Source organism: Balearica regulorum, chromosome 1 (genome assembly GCF_011004875.1).
Source record: "Balearica regulorum gibbericeps isolate bBalReg1 chromosome 1, bBalReg1.pri, whole genome shotgun sequence".
NCBI lineage: Eukaryota > Metazoa > Chordata > Aves > Gruiformes > Gruidae > Balearica > Balearica regulorum.
In genome coordinates, this window is record NC_046184.1 from 25,457,107 (window position 1) to 25,472,911 (window position 15,805).

General features: G+C 43.8%; 1 protein-coding gene across 8 annotated transcripts in view; it reads left to right on the forward strand.

Moving 5' to 3' along the window:
* The window catches only part of CADPS2 (calcium dependent secretion activator 2), a 319,877-nt gene extending 309,280 nt beyond the window's left edge, over nucleotides 1-10,597 (forward strand). For all 8 annotated transcript variants that reach the window (XM_075742996.1, XM_075743000.1, XM_075743016.1 and 5 more), the window contains 2 exons: nucleotides 5,795-5,899; nucleotides 9,627-10,597. In XM_075742996.1, coding sequence (XP_075599111.1) covers nucleotides 5,795-5,899; nucleotides 9,627-9,797 — 276 coding nt within the window. In that variant the 3' untranslated portion in view covers nucleotides 9,798-10,597. The remainder of the gene's footprint in view (nucleotides 1-5,794; nucleotides 5,900-9,626) is intronic.
* The last annotated feature ends 5,208 nt before the right edge of the window (nucleotides 10,598-15,805 follow it).

The following is a 15,805-nucleotide window of genomic DNA, read 5'->3' on the forward strand; positions in this document are numbered from 1 at the left end:
TTTCTTGTGGGGTTGGATGACCCAGAAGGGGTCACTGGATGCAGAAGGGCCATGGCTGTCACCGTGAAGCCACATGGAGCTGATAGTGGGATGGGAAAGCTCTTGCATGAGAGCTTTCTCTTCTCTGAGGTCTCTCCAGCTTCTGTTCCTTCATTTTCATGGTCACTGACACAGTTACTCTCTTTGGAAATACGACTGGAAGTGCCTCACAGACTGGTGCACATCTATGACCAGTGCAGTCTAGAAAAGAAAAGTCACTGGGGAGATAATTTGTTCCTCTGAGGGGAGTGAAAATACAAGAGGGAGTGGTGGGAGGGCACTACGTCACTAGTCGACAAGTTCTGGTCTCCCTCCTTTAGAAGAAATGGGTATTTTAACCAGTTCATAAAGTGCCCCGGTGAGGAATCAGAACTGATAGGCTGGGAAGAGAGTGCAAACAAAACTTCTACATGTCAATACACTAAATTTTCTGTTTCTGTCTACCTACAGTTGTCTCAGCCTTCAAATGTTTCTCAGACTTACTTAAACAAAAGGCTACCTAAACCTGAGGGAAAAGCATAAACATCTTATGCAAAGTTACTTCATTGCTGCTTTTAGTTTGAAAGTAACTGTTTTTCATTTCTGAAAAAAATCTAAACATATTTTCAATGTGAATTACTTTTTCTGACTTGATTTCTTACTTTGGTTTTCCCGTGTGAATTTACATGATGCAGATGACCTTCTGATGTATCATGGTGGCCTACAGGTTGAGAAATCCTTCCCCAGGTTGTTTTTTTTAAGAGTTACCAAGGCTTTCCAGCCTTCAGAAGAGTCTATGAACTGTCTTCTCTGCTCAGGTAGAAATCCTCATTTAGGTGGATGATGTCTATACCTAAACTTGAAAATACAACTAGAACTTCTAGAACTCGAAGTATTTTCAAAGATGCTACAACTAACACTCGGTTCCCTCATTATCATTAACATTCAACAAAGGAGGTCAGTATGATCATTCATATTTTACAAAGAGAGAAACAAATTATGAAATTTAAATCAGGAACTTTTTTCTAACTTTTGCTGTTTGCATTGTTAAGGAATAGCTTATTTATTCTTCTGTCATTTAACATTTTCTTAAATGTTCTAAAAGTTTCATGGCACACTACTAATGCTAACTACCAAAATCCTGGAACAATGTAATAGTGTTGCCTTTTAATAAAAAGTAGGCATTTTAGAACTTAATATTTTACAACTCATAGCATTTCTTAAGCATTTTAGCTTATGCTGCCTTTGATGTGCAATCTCTTCGGTGAGAAGAATACTTTTTGTTATTGTTCCTGGTAGGAAAAGCAGAGGTGGAGGAAGTAAAAACATCCCCTTATCATCTGAGCGACTCAATTCCTGATCAATAGTGTGATAAAGGCTTCCGTAGGAAGATAAAATAAGGTTCCTAGAAAAGCCGATCCCCCTGCCATATTCAGCAGAAAAAGCGTTTTGACAGTGCCCATTTATCAAGACCAGGCAAGATATAGAAACTCGATGGGGTCTTGTGTCTCAGGCGTTAGGGATACCAGCCCTAGAAGGGCTAAAGCATTGTGTACTAGTATGTATTGAGCCTCCTTCCAGGTGGCAAACAGCTGCACCTTTTTATAAAACTTCAAAAATAAATCTGAAGTGCTTGCTTTCAGCCAATAAGTGTTATATTTAATTGAACCGTTCTGCGAATGTTATAGCTCAGGCACCCAGAAAGATGGTGAATATTTAGTATATTTGTTTTGTATTTCCACCGGTCAACAGAATAATGAAATTCCTTAACTACTTCTCTTTAACTTGCCTGAAGAAAGCACGGTATGTTGCTAAATCGCTTTTCACTGGCCCTGCCGAGAAACAACTTTAATCCTTGTTAGAAAATTGCAGAGTCTGGGCCTGACAAAGAGCTCATGCCTGGCGCATTGTGAGCGCTGGGAGCGGGGCGAGGGGAGCCCTTTACAGCTGCGTGCCTCCAGCCCGCCTCAGCTGGACTATTTAGGCGAGGAGGTTTGTCAATTCCTCCCGACAATGGAGCGAGTTTTTCAGTGCCTGTAGCCGCGCCGAGCCCCGTTGGGGATCAATGCTGGCCATTCAAGCTGCACCCTCTTTCATTGCTTTGGTTTGTTAATTTAAGACTAAAGGTCCGCTGAGGGGGTTTAGGGTGTTTAAGAAAGCTGATGAACTGTTTAAGAAATCTGATGAACTGAGAGCGTTTATAGCCCTGGTGTGGCAACTATTGGCACTGAGGGAGCTGTGTCCTTGTTGACCCTCTTGTTATTAAAAATGCACAAGTGCTGCGCTTCTCAATATTTCAACACTCTTTCATTGTCAATACCACCTTCTGAGCCCTTCAGCTTGTTGCTTGCTCTAAAGATCTTCTTAGATTGGGTTTGAAAACTTCACCTTAAACACTAGATTAGACTGATGTTCTGTTTTCCGTGCTCCTGTTGATTTGTTGAACCTTCCCAGGGCTGGAAAGCAAGTAGCAGCTTGATGGGGAGACAGGCTGCTAATATGATTTACCAGTCTACAGTCATGCACAATAAGTGTGAATAAATACAGGGGTCTCACAGAGTCAACCCTAGCCTTTCCTTTTCTCTTATTTTTTACTTTAAAAGAGGTATCTCAGGAGAATGAAGTGAGTAATGCATGCCCTTACAGGAGCTGGATGAGCTATGAATAAGAAGAGGGGGGAAAACAGGGAGGCAAACGTATTTTTGTTAAAGTGGTTGGCTGCTGTTATGCACTGATGTGAAAAAAATACATAATAAACACTTACTGCTTTATTCTTGCATAGACAACAGCAAAGAATATGGCACTAATACCATATCATTGACATCTGCAAGAGTCACATTGTCCTTTCATTGCTATTGTTAGTAGTGGGAAAGTGACTTTTTCTTAAAACCACCTAGAAGGATTTTTTGTTATTATTGTTGCTTAAAAACTGTAATCTCAGAACCATTGGTTAATCGGGGAAGCTTGTGAGTTTGCAACAGATTCCCGTAAGTCACAGTAGATGCATCCCTGCCTCTATAACACGCTCACAGTTGTCAAAATGTGCGGCCTTACATTCCACCTCTGAGAGGCATTTGCAGTGCTGTGCATTTTAACAGGCTCCAAAAGAAGCAATAGGGAAATATTTACTTTTCTTCTTATGAAGTCCAGCAGATTTATTTTTATGCAGCTTCAGCCTCTACTGAGTGCTCAAAACTTGTGGGTATAAGGCCAATAGTGAACAGGAATGCTATCCACAAGAACCTCTGGGAGGACTCTAAAAATACACTGGATGTGATCGTTATTAAAAATACCATGACAATTCAAAATAAGAATACATCTTTTTCTAATATAATAGCAGTCCTATTTTTTCTGAACAGTGTATGTTGACAGAGGAGCAAGTACCGTAGTATCATTTCACCATCACCGAATTAAACATTTTTACTGAAAGTTTAATGTATTAAAACTAGTCAGGAAAACATATTATATCATTTTCATTCACAAATTTGAGTAGCAAAATTAAATCCCTCCAATTTCTTAGTTGTTTTCGGTGCATGTAAGTGTATCACAGATACGTATGGAGACTCTAATTTTTACTGCATCCATCTTAATTATCTGGCTGGGTTTAAGACACATATTTTGCCAGAAAACTGAGACTGGGTCTATTCTCAGTGATCCGGCACCGTTCAGTGGTGTTGCATGGGGAAACCGATCACTGAAGTTCCCATCCTGTCCGTAGTTTGTTCGTGTGAGCAAGTTTGAGCCCCTTCTGCTTTCTGTTGGATACAAACCGAATACATCGTGGATGTGTTATTGGATTTTTATTTTTTTTTATGGAAGAATTGAGAAAACTCCGCTACTAAAATCATTCTCTCTACCAGGATTATGTTAAAGATTAACAACTGTAGAGCTTGAATGATAATATAATAATTGGGCTCATCTTGTTGCAAAAAACAATAGATATTCTGGGTAGAACACTTTGCATATGAATTTTTATGTTCATAAAAATAGAGTTCCCTGAGTGAATGAGATCAACTGTATTTTATTTTCTAGACATCTGTATTCATACAACACCTGTCATATAGTTTTCAGTGGCACTTAGTAACAACTCTGTCACGTTAAAAATATTTTACAGGTACTTATAAAGGAAATCAAAGCCAGCATGCATGTTTGAGGTGAAATAATGTAAATAGTATAAGAATGTCATGCAGTGATAAAACCCCAGTATTTTATGGATACCAAATCAGTCCCACATTTTATTGTATAAATCAAACTACTTCTATGAAATGTGCAGCTTTCTGCATTTTGTGTGGTGTGTTTACTTCTGTAAAATAGTAAATTAATAGGAGAAACTTTAAAAAATGTAAAAGTAATTTATTTCCAATGATTTAAAATTAAAATACATTTTAACACATTAAACAAAATAAATGGAAGTCATTATGATATGAAAATCCTATTTCTTATTTCAAACTTATCTTGAAACTGATAGTTACAATGAGACGAGACTGTTTCCTGTAAGGAAAAGGTATTTACCTATATTTACTGTATGTATTTAAAGCTTTTGCCAGAGACCTTACATTTTGATTACAGAATTCTATTTTTGCCTTTTGTTACACCCAGTAGCCAGTAATTTGTCTTCTTTTTTTTTTCAATATATATTTTCTTTTATTTTTTAATGTAGAGGTGGCTCATGAGACGTGTCAGATCTTTCCTTTGAATTACTTCATGAGGTTTACCTTCCCTGACATGCTGCATTTTCAGATATGCACAATCTTTCCTCTCTTTGCATATCTGCGTATTTTGTAAAGACACAGGAAATTACATTAGAAAAGAATTTAAGCCTCTTCCCTGTGGGGAAAGAGACTAGAAGCAGCTCTGAGACAAACTCTTTTAATCTCTCGCTGCTAAAATTAAAAAAAAAAAAAAATCTCTTCCTTTTTACAGTTTGACTAAATGACATCTGGCTGGTATTTTACAGGAAGGGGAGAAAAACTGCTACAACTATGTTTAGTAAAATCTCTTTTAATCCAGTTAATGTGAAAGAACTATTATAGTAGCTATTTGGATCTGAGCATTTTTTTACGGTAACATAGACACCAACAGCAGAGAGCTTATTCTTACCCCATCCATTTGTGCAGCTTTGAATGAAAACATACCCATGCCTAAGACACAAAAAGGAAATAAGGTAGGCTGTAATTATAATTAGTAGTTAACATAAAACAAAGCCTTAACGTGTTTATTTTGGGAGGGGTGGAGTGATGTTTTGATCATACTTAAATACAGTTTCCATGGATTTCTGAATTTTTTTACTTAACAAAGAAGTGATTTGAAAGAAAAAAGCAAGACAGGTTCTATATTCTATGTTTGGTGCTGTTTTCCTGTGTGGATTGGAAAACCTAGGTATTGCAAAATCTCTCTCAAGATACCCTACCTGTGTTTTTTCCCCATGCTGTTTTAGCTGTCAGTTCTCTCGTGTAATTGTATATTTATTGTCTGTTCTTACTGACAGATAGCAAAGTGCGTAACGCTATTTTGCTTGAAAATGTTGTAACTGAAAGATAAAATGGAAGTTGCTAATTCATGTAAAGAACAGTCTAGGTCAAGTTATTTGATTTCCTACTGACCCGTGCAATTCTCTTAACAGGAAATTATATCATTGTTGACTTCAAGTGCTGATCTGTGATCATTTCAAAGTGTTTCATTACCTCTCATTACCAAATCTGTTAAATGAATACTGCAGGGTTGTTTGGTGGTTTGTTTGTTGTTTTGGTTTTTTTTTTTTTATCTGTCTTTTCAGCAATGGTATAGCAGCTCCATGAAAGTCATATGCCTGTGGTTGGCTGATAGATTAGACCTTCAGCTTCACATCTACCAGCTGAAGACTCTCATCAAGATAGTGAAGGTAAATAAAATGTGTTTGGGTTAGACTGCATAGTAAAGAGAGAAAAGTGATGAAGTATTAACATGGATAATTTCCTCAAAGTTAAAAAATGTCGAATAAAGTTGCAAGCTTATGTAATTTTGGGTTGGGGTTTCTTTTTTCCACAGTAGTTGCAAGTTTGAGAAGAAAAACAATTTATTAAAACCTCTAATGTTAATTATATGTGCACTAATAATTGTCATCCATCCTGAACTCTGTGACAGTTATCATTGTTCCAAGGAATTTTAACAGATTACTGCTATCAGTACAGTAATGTTGTATAGTATTCCTAGTAAATTATTGTTTGTCATATTAGTGGGTTTTTTTTGTTTTACCTTAATAATCACAGTAGCAGTCTTTCTCCATTTTGTCTCCATTTTTCTCCTAAAAAGTAACTATTTTCTCTTTCTTATGTGCATGTGACTACTAGAAACAATTGGAAAACAATATTCAAAATATTAGATAACATTTTCTAATCTTTCATACTCTGGGATAAGTATCAATAGAAAACAAATCCCTCCCGTCCAGTCCTCAGTCATTTACAATGGCTAATGTCAAATGCTTCCAAGCAAAGTGTAAAATATCTTGCAATAGGCAATTATGGGTTAACCTACCATAAAAGAAAATTTCCTCCTAGCTCCCTTTCAGATCTGTTAATACCCTTAGGCAAGAGACAGAAAGCCATTTCAGATCTTCATCCTCTTAGTTCTGTCTTCTTTAACTCTGAGCATTCTTGTTATCTGTATAAATGTGGAATAAGATTGTTGGAACTAGATGATCTTTGAGGTCCCTTCCAACCCAAACCATTCTATGATTCTAAGAAGCACCTGTTGTCAATGCTGATCTTGATTTCTTCAAAATATTTTCTTATTAAGTTCATGCAATCCTGTAAAGTCAGAGGCGTTTTAACTTGTGGACAATAGAATTGCAACTGCAACTTTCAGGATTCAGTAGTTAAAAGGAAAAGAGAGAGAGAGATGCAAGAAAACAGTCATAATAATGATGTCATCATGGCTCCCTGAACGACTCCAGCTTAGCTTTGCTATTTTTTACCTTAACTGATTTCTCTGGAAACAGGATTTGGCTCTTCATTATATTATGTGCCAAAATGGTAGAAGCAGTTTGCTATTTGTGGTTGAAATGAATGGCTCTTGTGAAAGGTTTCAAGTCTTTCTCAAGTGAAGGTAATCGTCCTCTGGAGGGGAAAAAGTGCTATGGGATCGAAAAACTGTGCCCAGTGAGATCTAAGAATGGGCAGACTAAATTATACCAGTTAAATATGACCCAGGAAATTAAAGGAAGAGGTTTTTATAAACTTGAAATTCAGGTGAATGAGCAGCGCTGTCAGCCAGCCTTCCTTCTGCAGCCTGGCACACTGATATTAGCCTTGTTCAAAAGAAGTAGGGTCCCAGTGGCGATGGGAACACCCTGGTCATGGCGGCAGCATTTCTGTGCCTGTGCGCCTGCTTTGCTTTGCACATAAATTCCAAGTGTGTTATTCCATGGCACCTTCTGTGGACACAGAAGATCGAAGAAGATGATGTCAATCATAGAGGTACCAGTCAATGTATTGGAAGGTAGCAAATCTTGTCCACCTCTGTTTTGGTGGGTGAAGGTGGCAGAACTGGAAAAACAGAAACTTATCCAACGAGAGGCTGCTGGGAAACAAGAAAAAATGGTTCAAGTAGAGTATCATAGGAAGCTTTCACTGCCACAGCCCAGCTGGGGAGTAGCACATGGGGAGGCACAGTTCCTCCAAAGTCTAGAGTGAATGAATGGACTTCTCTGTTTGCTTTCAGAAAAACTGTGAGGCAGTGTTGCCCCTGTCATCTCTTGGAAATACTCCAAAAAAGGAGTAGGATGGCATTTTTAAGGGACATGGGATGAGTAAGAAATAGATGATTCTTTCATGTTTGGGTGCAGCAAAGGTAGTGTCATTATTAAGGATGACCTAAAGAATTAAAAATTGCTTCTTGCCATTAAAGCCAAGACAGATGATGGCATAAAGGTATCATTAGGTGTCTGAGACACGTGCAGAGGGACGTGACTAAAAAAGGGTCAAGGACCAAGAGGAAACTTAGGGAGAAATGAAAAATTAAGCTTGGAAGTGAACATTATTATCCTGCAAAAGTATGTCAAGAGAAGAGCAATGACTGAACCCCAGAGTGCTGGTCTGAGAATTCACGGAATACAATGTAAAACTGAAAGAAATTGCTGTAGGACCTGTTAACAGCATAAAAGGAAATTGAATGCACAGTGTTATAAAAAGGGAATGCAATGGTGACACTTGAAAAAGACCAGGCAGGGTACTTGCAGGAGTGTGTGAGCAAAACATAAGCTGCATCCATTGACTCTGAAGTTGACCTATGAAAGTCAAATAAATCTCAGTTGCAGTGATTCAGACAAGGTTTAAATAATAATCATAGATAGTGGCAGAAAAAATTCTCCCAGCTGAATGTTACCCATTTTGAGAGGTGTCTTTTGCAGTTCTCTGAAGTATTGAGTGAAACAAGATCAGCTCTTTTCTCTTTTCTTTCTCTAAGGGTTGTGCACGGTCTCCTCCAGCAGAGGAATGGGCCTGATAGCCCTTAATTATTTTCCATTTTCTTTTTCTATAGTCTCTTCCGTAAACATTGGGAACTCGTACTAACAGTGTACACAAAATAAGAAACTAACTAGATCAACTTGTCCTTCTTAAGATTTTTAGGCTAACTTCAGGAAAGATTATTTCAAATGTGTTACAACTTAAAAATAAAGAAGGTAGAGTAGATGATTTTCCATATGCTCACTTGAACATAGCATCAATGAACAAAACAATTCCACTCAGAATTCTTACTTGATAGAAAGTCAAAGAAGAAAGTCATATTTGCTGGTTCATAGGAAGGCTGGATACCAGGGAAACAAAACTTCCTCGGGGAGGGGGCGGGGGGGGGATATCTAGATGTGAGTCAAAATGTATGTGACAGAGTGTGTATTAACTGACTGAAGTAGTCACCTGAAAAACTTTTACATCATAGAATATAGATCATAATCTAAAATTTATTTTATTTTTCCACATTTGGCATATAAAGGTAAAGATAAATGCGCATAAAGTCATATTATGGTGAGTCAGACATTTGGATAATAGAGAAAAATTTTTCACCAAAAGGGCTATCAAGCACTGGAACAGGCTGCCCAGGGAAGTGGCTGAGTCACCATCCCTGGAGATATTTAGAAGACATGTAGATGTGGTGCTTAGGGACATGGTTTAGTGGTTGGACTTGGCAGTACTAGGTTAACGGTTGGACTTGATGATCTTAAAGGTCTTTTCCAACCTAAATGATTTTATGATTTGCATTTTCTGTGAAATGACCTGTAGCCAAATTCACATTTCAATATGCAGTTAGAAAAAAATCTATGTTGGTTTCTTATTGAATAAATGAGATAAATGGAAATTACTGAGAAATCAGCATACAGTTATAGAAATGTAGTACAAAACACAATCTCTTAAAGGAATGACCATCAAAGTGTGGCTTGTAGACTGTCTATGGTTTGTAGAAATCTCTTGCAGTCCAGAAACTAAGACCGCAAAATCTTTAGTAAACTCTAGATGATAAGTCCCTAACTGCAGGAGGAACAAATCTATTCTGCTGGCATGCTAGAAGTGGCCAGTGTGTAGTGGAAGACTGCTCAGACTTCCGTGATTCAGGATGGTTTATTTTTGCTGCAGAAAACCTACCGAGACTTCAGGTTGCAAGGCGTGCTGGAGGGAACGCTGAACAGTAAAACCTATGATACCGTTCACAGCCGTCTGACCGTAGAGGAGGCCACGGTCTCAGTCACGGATGCGGGAGGACTTCAGGGCATTACCATGAAAGACAGCGATGAGGAGGAAGGATGATATTGTTTCACCAAGCATTTGGAGTTTGGGAGTGATGGTCTGAGGCTGGGGGTTATCTTTGGCTTGGGGTTTTTTTTGGTAATTTGTCCTTGTAGTTGCATTTATAGTTTTGCCTTATGATATAGGTGCAGAAATGTAATATGCTCCATTTATTTTTTTTTAAATGAAAGTAAGATTTTCAGAGGAAAAGTGCCAAGGACTTTTTGAGAACAATGGTTGTAGCATATTTTAATGTATAGCTTTGCTTAGGGCTGCAAGAACACTGGCATGGAGTTTGAGTTCCACTTGTGATTACGTTTCTTGCCCTTTTGTTCGTTACCATTCGTTCTTGTATCTCATCAGATATTGATGTCCTGTGCAGAAAACAAAGTGTGTGCATCACTTAAAACCCAACTATACAGGAAATCATTCTTGGAATAAGTCAGTACCCTAGGTAAAAAAATAGTGTATTATTTTCAGGATTACACTTTGTTTACCTTTTTTTGTGCTTAATTTTACATTATTATGTGATGTGCATTCAAAATTTTAATCTTGGTTCTTTGTATTTTGAGGTTGGTATACAAGTAGTAGGACTTCAAGGACAGTCAATACATACAAACTACTTAGGAGTGTTGTTGTGTCTATTCATTTTGCAAGTTTAAAGATATTTCATCATGTTGGATGTCAGTAAGCTTGCCATCAATGTTTCTATTTCTGTGACAAATTTCAGGCAATAAGAATACATTTTGTCGTGACCATTTCTGTATCTACCCAAGTTTGTATAGAATTCTACAATTAAAAGATGTTTTCAATATTTCAAACCATTTGAACTGTTGTATGATGTCTCATGAGAACAAGTTTTTGAAAGATTATTGTATTTAGTTTATATAGAGATTTATAGCAAATATATTTATTTTATAAAGCAGATATATATAGCAAACAAATATCCAAGGACACAATGCCTTGATAAAGCAAAAAAAGCAAACAAAAACTCCTCACTGGCAGATGAACAGACAGTGCCTGCTGCCCATTTTTCTATGCCCTCACTGTGAGCTGGAAAGAATTCAAATTTTCATCAGTCAAAATTCCCACAACATATGAAAAATGCAGCTTTTGGGGGGGGGGGGGGGGGGGGGGGGGGGGGGGGGGGGGGGGGGGGGCAGCTGCAAATGACTAATTCCTGGGTTTGTGTAGACAAAATCAGAAAAAACACAGATGATACTCAAAGAAGTAAGGAAGGTTGCTGAGGTGCTTATTAAGCCACAGTGTTATACTTGAAGGGCTTCACTGATGGACTGTCGGGAATTTACAAGGCCGGTGTGAAGTTTCCCTGCAAGAACAGCCCGTAGAACTTCAGAGGTCTGTCGTGAGCATGTGGGGCTGCAGGAGCTGCGAATGAGAGCTGTAAGGAGAGGGTTTTTCAACACACTTGGAAGCTTGGCCAAGCAAGGAAGGGCAAATTATGCTTCTTCCTGCCTGTCTAGGGAGAAACCCAAAGCGGCATTTTTTTCCCTGTGGCAAACCAACCAGCCTCCTCATCTGCACATGAGTTGAGGTGAATTCCGTGAAAAGGAAGAAATGGGAGCTGGTGAGGAAAACCATTCTCAGCTCTTCATGCCCCAAGTGAGTGCTCACCCCCAGGTGCCTGGGGAGACTGGGAGGGCAGGGGTGCAGGCTGTGTGCAGCTGCAATGCAATGTGTGTTTTGGGGAGCAGCAGGGTGAGAGGGGGCTGCTGCAGGGCAGGGCGGCCAGAGAGGCGGGAAAGGCGAACACAGGGTGCTCCCCTACATTGCTTTGTATTCACGTTGCCAGCTCTGCTGGGCTGGAGGGAGCACAGGGAGCCTCAGCAGTATTTTCCACCATTCCCAGCCTCCCAGATGGGTTTGCTGGTTTAGGTTTTGATAGCAGTAAAAGAATTGCATATCCTTTTCCCATCTCTTCTCCTAGTCGTGCCGGTGCATGGAAGTTGACAGTGTTTGAAGGGCCAGGTGGGGCTCTGGTTGAAACCCAGGCTGGGTAAGAGGCAGCCTGCCGCACCTGGAGCTGCAGCCTCAGCCCCAGTCTGGCTGCGGCAGGCAGCGGGGTACAGAGGAAGCCAGGCTGCCCAACATAACACCCAGCTCCCAAACCCAGTGAGGCAGAGAGGTCAGTGCCAGTCAGGCCCAAGGGGACCTTTGTCTCTGCAAAGATCCCCCTGCTTGCCCTCACCCCACCATTTTTACATTCCTAAGACCCTGTGGTTATGTGGCAGTCACCACACTGAGAATGGTTTCCTAGTAAGGCAAACAACTCTCCCTAACAATTTGGCCAGAGTCGATTATAGTAATTTCACCTGCCAGAGACTCAAGAGGACTCATAGGCCATCATGGTCCTGATGGGCCCCACCTGGGACCCCCACCCACAGCCTCTGCCCAGGGACTCGGCCTCAGCTCAATCCAGGGCTGCCAGTCTCTGCCCCAGCGATGGAGTAGGAGCGCTGGATTCTCACTCAGCTACAGCCCCACCTTTGCTTGCTTATGGGTCCTGTCGATCCAGACCCTGACCCATGAATTGACTTCAGACCTTCCTGATCATCACAAACGTGTCAGTGATCTGGACTCTGGGTTGCCACCACCTCTGCCTGCCCCAGCCTGCCCTGCTCCCTGGCTGGGTGTGGTGGGACCAGCCCTGTCCCTTAGGGAGCCATCAACTCTTTCTATGCCCTGACACAATTAAAAACAAAACAAAACAAAACAAAATATCCATGATTTTTTGTGGCTTGAAGTGAGTCTGAGTTACTCACATTTCATGAAGCATGATACATGTACACCCCATATGTCGAGTGCTTTGCTATACAATTTCATCTGCATGCAGTACTTGCAAGACACGTCTGTCAGTAAGATCGAGTAAGGAAATAGTAAAAAAAAAAAACCTAAAGATAATGTAACCATGAAGAAGTTACAAGATGTTTGTGATTTCAGAGAAATTAACTCAGACACAAAGTATGTGATGAATTATTATTAGAAAGGCAGCACAGCAGACATCACAGGAAGGCAGGTACAGAAATGACAGCGCTCCAAAGGTCATTCCATTTCTCATTAATTCACATATTTTATTAGTAACTAAATTTGTGAAATCGTGAACAAACGCCAAGCTTGAGAAGGCCAGTGAGTATCTGTGTGACAGCTTCGAAGTCGGGCACCGTCGCCGCCAGCAGCCGCGGCAAAACCCCGCTGGCACGGAAGCAAGGTCCGCCTTTACATTTTAATTTACGTGTTTAAAACCTCAGCACACTCCTAGAGGTGTCTGCCCGTCCGGGAGAGGCGAGCATCGCCTCTCGCTGTACATCTTCGTGGGCGGCAGCCGGCGGCTCTCCCGCCGCTCGCCCCGGGGCTGCGCGGGGGGCCCTGCCCCAGCCGCCGCCCCCACCGCGGCCTCCGCTTTTCCCAAGCGGGCGCGGAGTGCAGGGAGCCCTTAGCAAGGGGGCGGGAGGGGTCTCGTTTAATTCACCCCCCCTGTATCTTTGTGGCATAAAAGGGGCGTGTTGAAGCCGAACCGGGAAAAGTCACGACCGGGTGCTCGCCCCGCGCTGCGGGCGATGTTCGGGGCCGGGGCGGGAGCGCGGCGCTGCCCCTGCCAGCTCTCTCCCGCCGTCGGGGCAGGGGGTGCCCGGGGCCAAGAGCTCGCACCCCTCGGCTATTCCTTCCCCCCTCCCCGAAGGGCAAGGCAGAGGCCGGGGGCACCGCCGGAGCGGCAGGGTTTGGAGGACCGAGCCCCCCCACCCCCGTCCAGGCCCCTGCAGGACCCCGCAGCTCCCCGCTGCACCGTCCTGCGGCTGCCGCTGCCCGCCACGGCCCCGCCACAGCCGGTCCCGCCTGCGGGGGGCGGCGCGACACCCGCTTGGCGCCGTTTGCGCCCGCACCGGCGGTTCCCCGGCGGTGACCCTCGTGGCTGTAGAGCCAGCCCGCGCTTTAAATCCGATCCCGAGCAGAGAGCGGGCAGCCTCCGTTGCGGGAGCCGGTGCAGCTTTGGAGGGAGCGCTATACCGGGGGGGGGGGGGGGGCGAGCGGCTCCCGGGGGGCGGGTGCTCATAAAAGGCTCCCACAGGAGCGGCCTCCCTCCTTGGCCCCGGGGACGCAGCACCCACTCAACGCTTCCTGGGGTCCCGGGTTGATCTCGGGTCAGGCCCCGGGTGTTTCCAGGCTTGTGGGGGGCCAGAGCTCCTCCTGGGGCACACCAGCCCTCGGCGCGGAGGGCGGTCGGGGCACCTCTGCGTGGGCAGCAAGTGCGGGTCCACGAGGGACGTGACAATGAGCGCGGGGTGTCAGGGAGGGGGTGTAAGGCTTTGAGGTGGGTTGCTGGTGAGCCCTCCTGCACAGAGAGTACCTGTTACGCATCTGTCCAAGGGGTTTGAATCAAACGTTTGACTAACCGCTAACGAGCGCGCAGGAGACGGCGGGAGCCTCAAGGCAGCCACGGGAGAGTCCTCTTGCAGAGGGGAAGCTGGACTGGGAAGGGACGGAACCTGGGACCCCCGTGGGACCCGCAGAGACACCTCGGCTGGCCCGGGATGCCCAGCGCAGCCCCCGGCCCGGCCGGGCTCCCACCGGCACAGGCGCGTTTTAATAGCGACACAAAAACGCCAAACGACACTCCCCCTCCAAAACAAACAAAGAAACAAAAAACAACCAAAGTTTAAGTTTTTGACCTCAGGGGGAATACTGTCGTGTGTCGTCTGCCCCCCCCCCCCCGCCCCCCCCAAACCTCCCCCCAATGCCGAGGGCTGCTCTGTTGTCCCCCCGTGTCCGTGTCCGGGTAGGGGTGCCGGGAGAGCAGCCGGGGGTGGCGGGGACCCCTCTCCGGGCGCCGTCCATCAGCCGCCGCGACGGGGTATGGCTCCTGCTTTTGTTCTTATTTTCATGTTTTTCACTTGGCTTCTCCCTCCCTCTCGGCTGCCGAACACCGAAATGGACCTCGCCGCAAGAGAGCGGGGTTTTGTCCCGGTTCCGTGGCCGGCAGCCTGTTGATGGCGGACACCTCGTCCCCGCCGTCACGGCGAGCCCCCTGTACCCAGATGCCGGGAATGCAGCACACAGGCGCCCACGCAGCCGACCAGCTCTTTGCTTTGCTCCAGGTTAGCTCCCAATACACTGGGAGAAAATAGAAACAAAAATAAGTTAATTGCTCCTGATCCTATTCAGGAATCTTAAAAATAAATAGCTTCCCCGAGCCAAAGAGCGCAAGGCGTTCATTTAGCAGCAACGGGGCTAAACATTTGTTGAACTGGGAAAGGAACAAATGAGAAAGTGTCATTCATGGCTCCAGCTGCCGCTGGCCCCTCCCAGCCACTTTCACCAAGGGCCCTTTGGAGCTGATGACACCGCTGGGTCCCCTCACTGGCGGACTGATTAGATTAGACGTGATTGCTGCAGTTCACGTTCGTAGCTGGCACACTTAGACAAATCGCTTGCATGAATTACGGGAGGGCCGGGAGCGCTGCTTTAGAGGGTCACTTGTAATTTCGATTATATGTGATTAAAGGCTTTATACGTGAAAAGGCTTAATTTGCACCCGTTTGGTTTTCGGTTTAGGGGGGTCTGTACGAGACGTACTGTACTGTCAAACTTTGTTTTACCTCCGGGAACACTTGCGTTTGGCGGGTCAGTGTCAACTGTTTTTCTTTTGTGATGGATTCGATTAAAAATAGCAATACTTTATGCTTTTCCTTGCTGTGGAACCGATACGGAGGGATGCTAACACGCACTCACTGTATGGGGAGACTATACATAGTCTCAGAAGATAAATACACACACACACACACATATATATATATATTTTCCCCGGAGAAAATGTCAGTGGAGAAAACGCCGAAGTGTTACAACTTAAAACAACCCGAGAAAGCCCAAGCGCCTTTGCCCGCGCTCTTGAAGCAGCAGAGCCCGAGGGTGCTGCCCGGTGTGCCCGGGCTCTGCTGCCGCCCTCGCCTCGCCTCGCCGGGGCCGGGCCGGCCGGGGATCCCCATCCCCCGTCCCAGCAGCCGGGCCGGCAG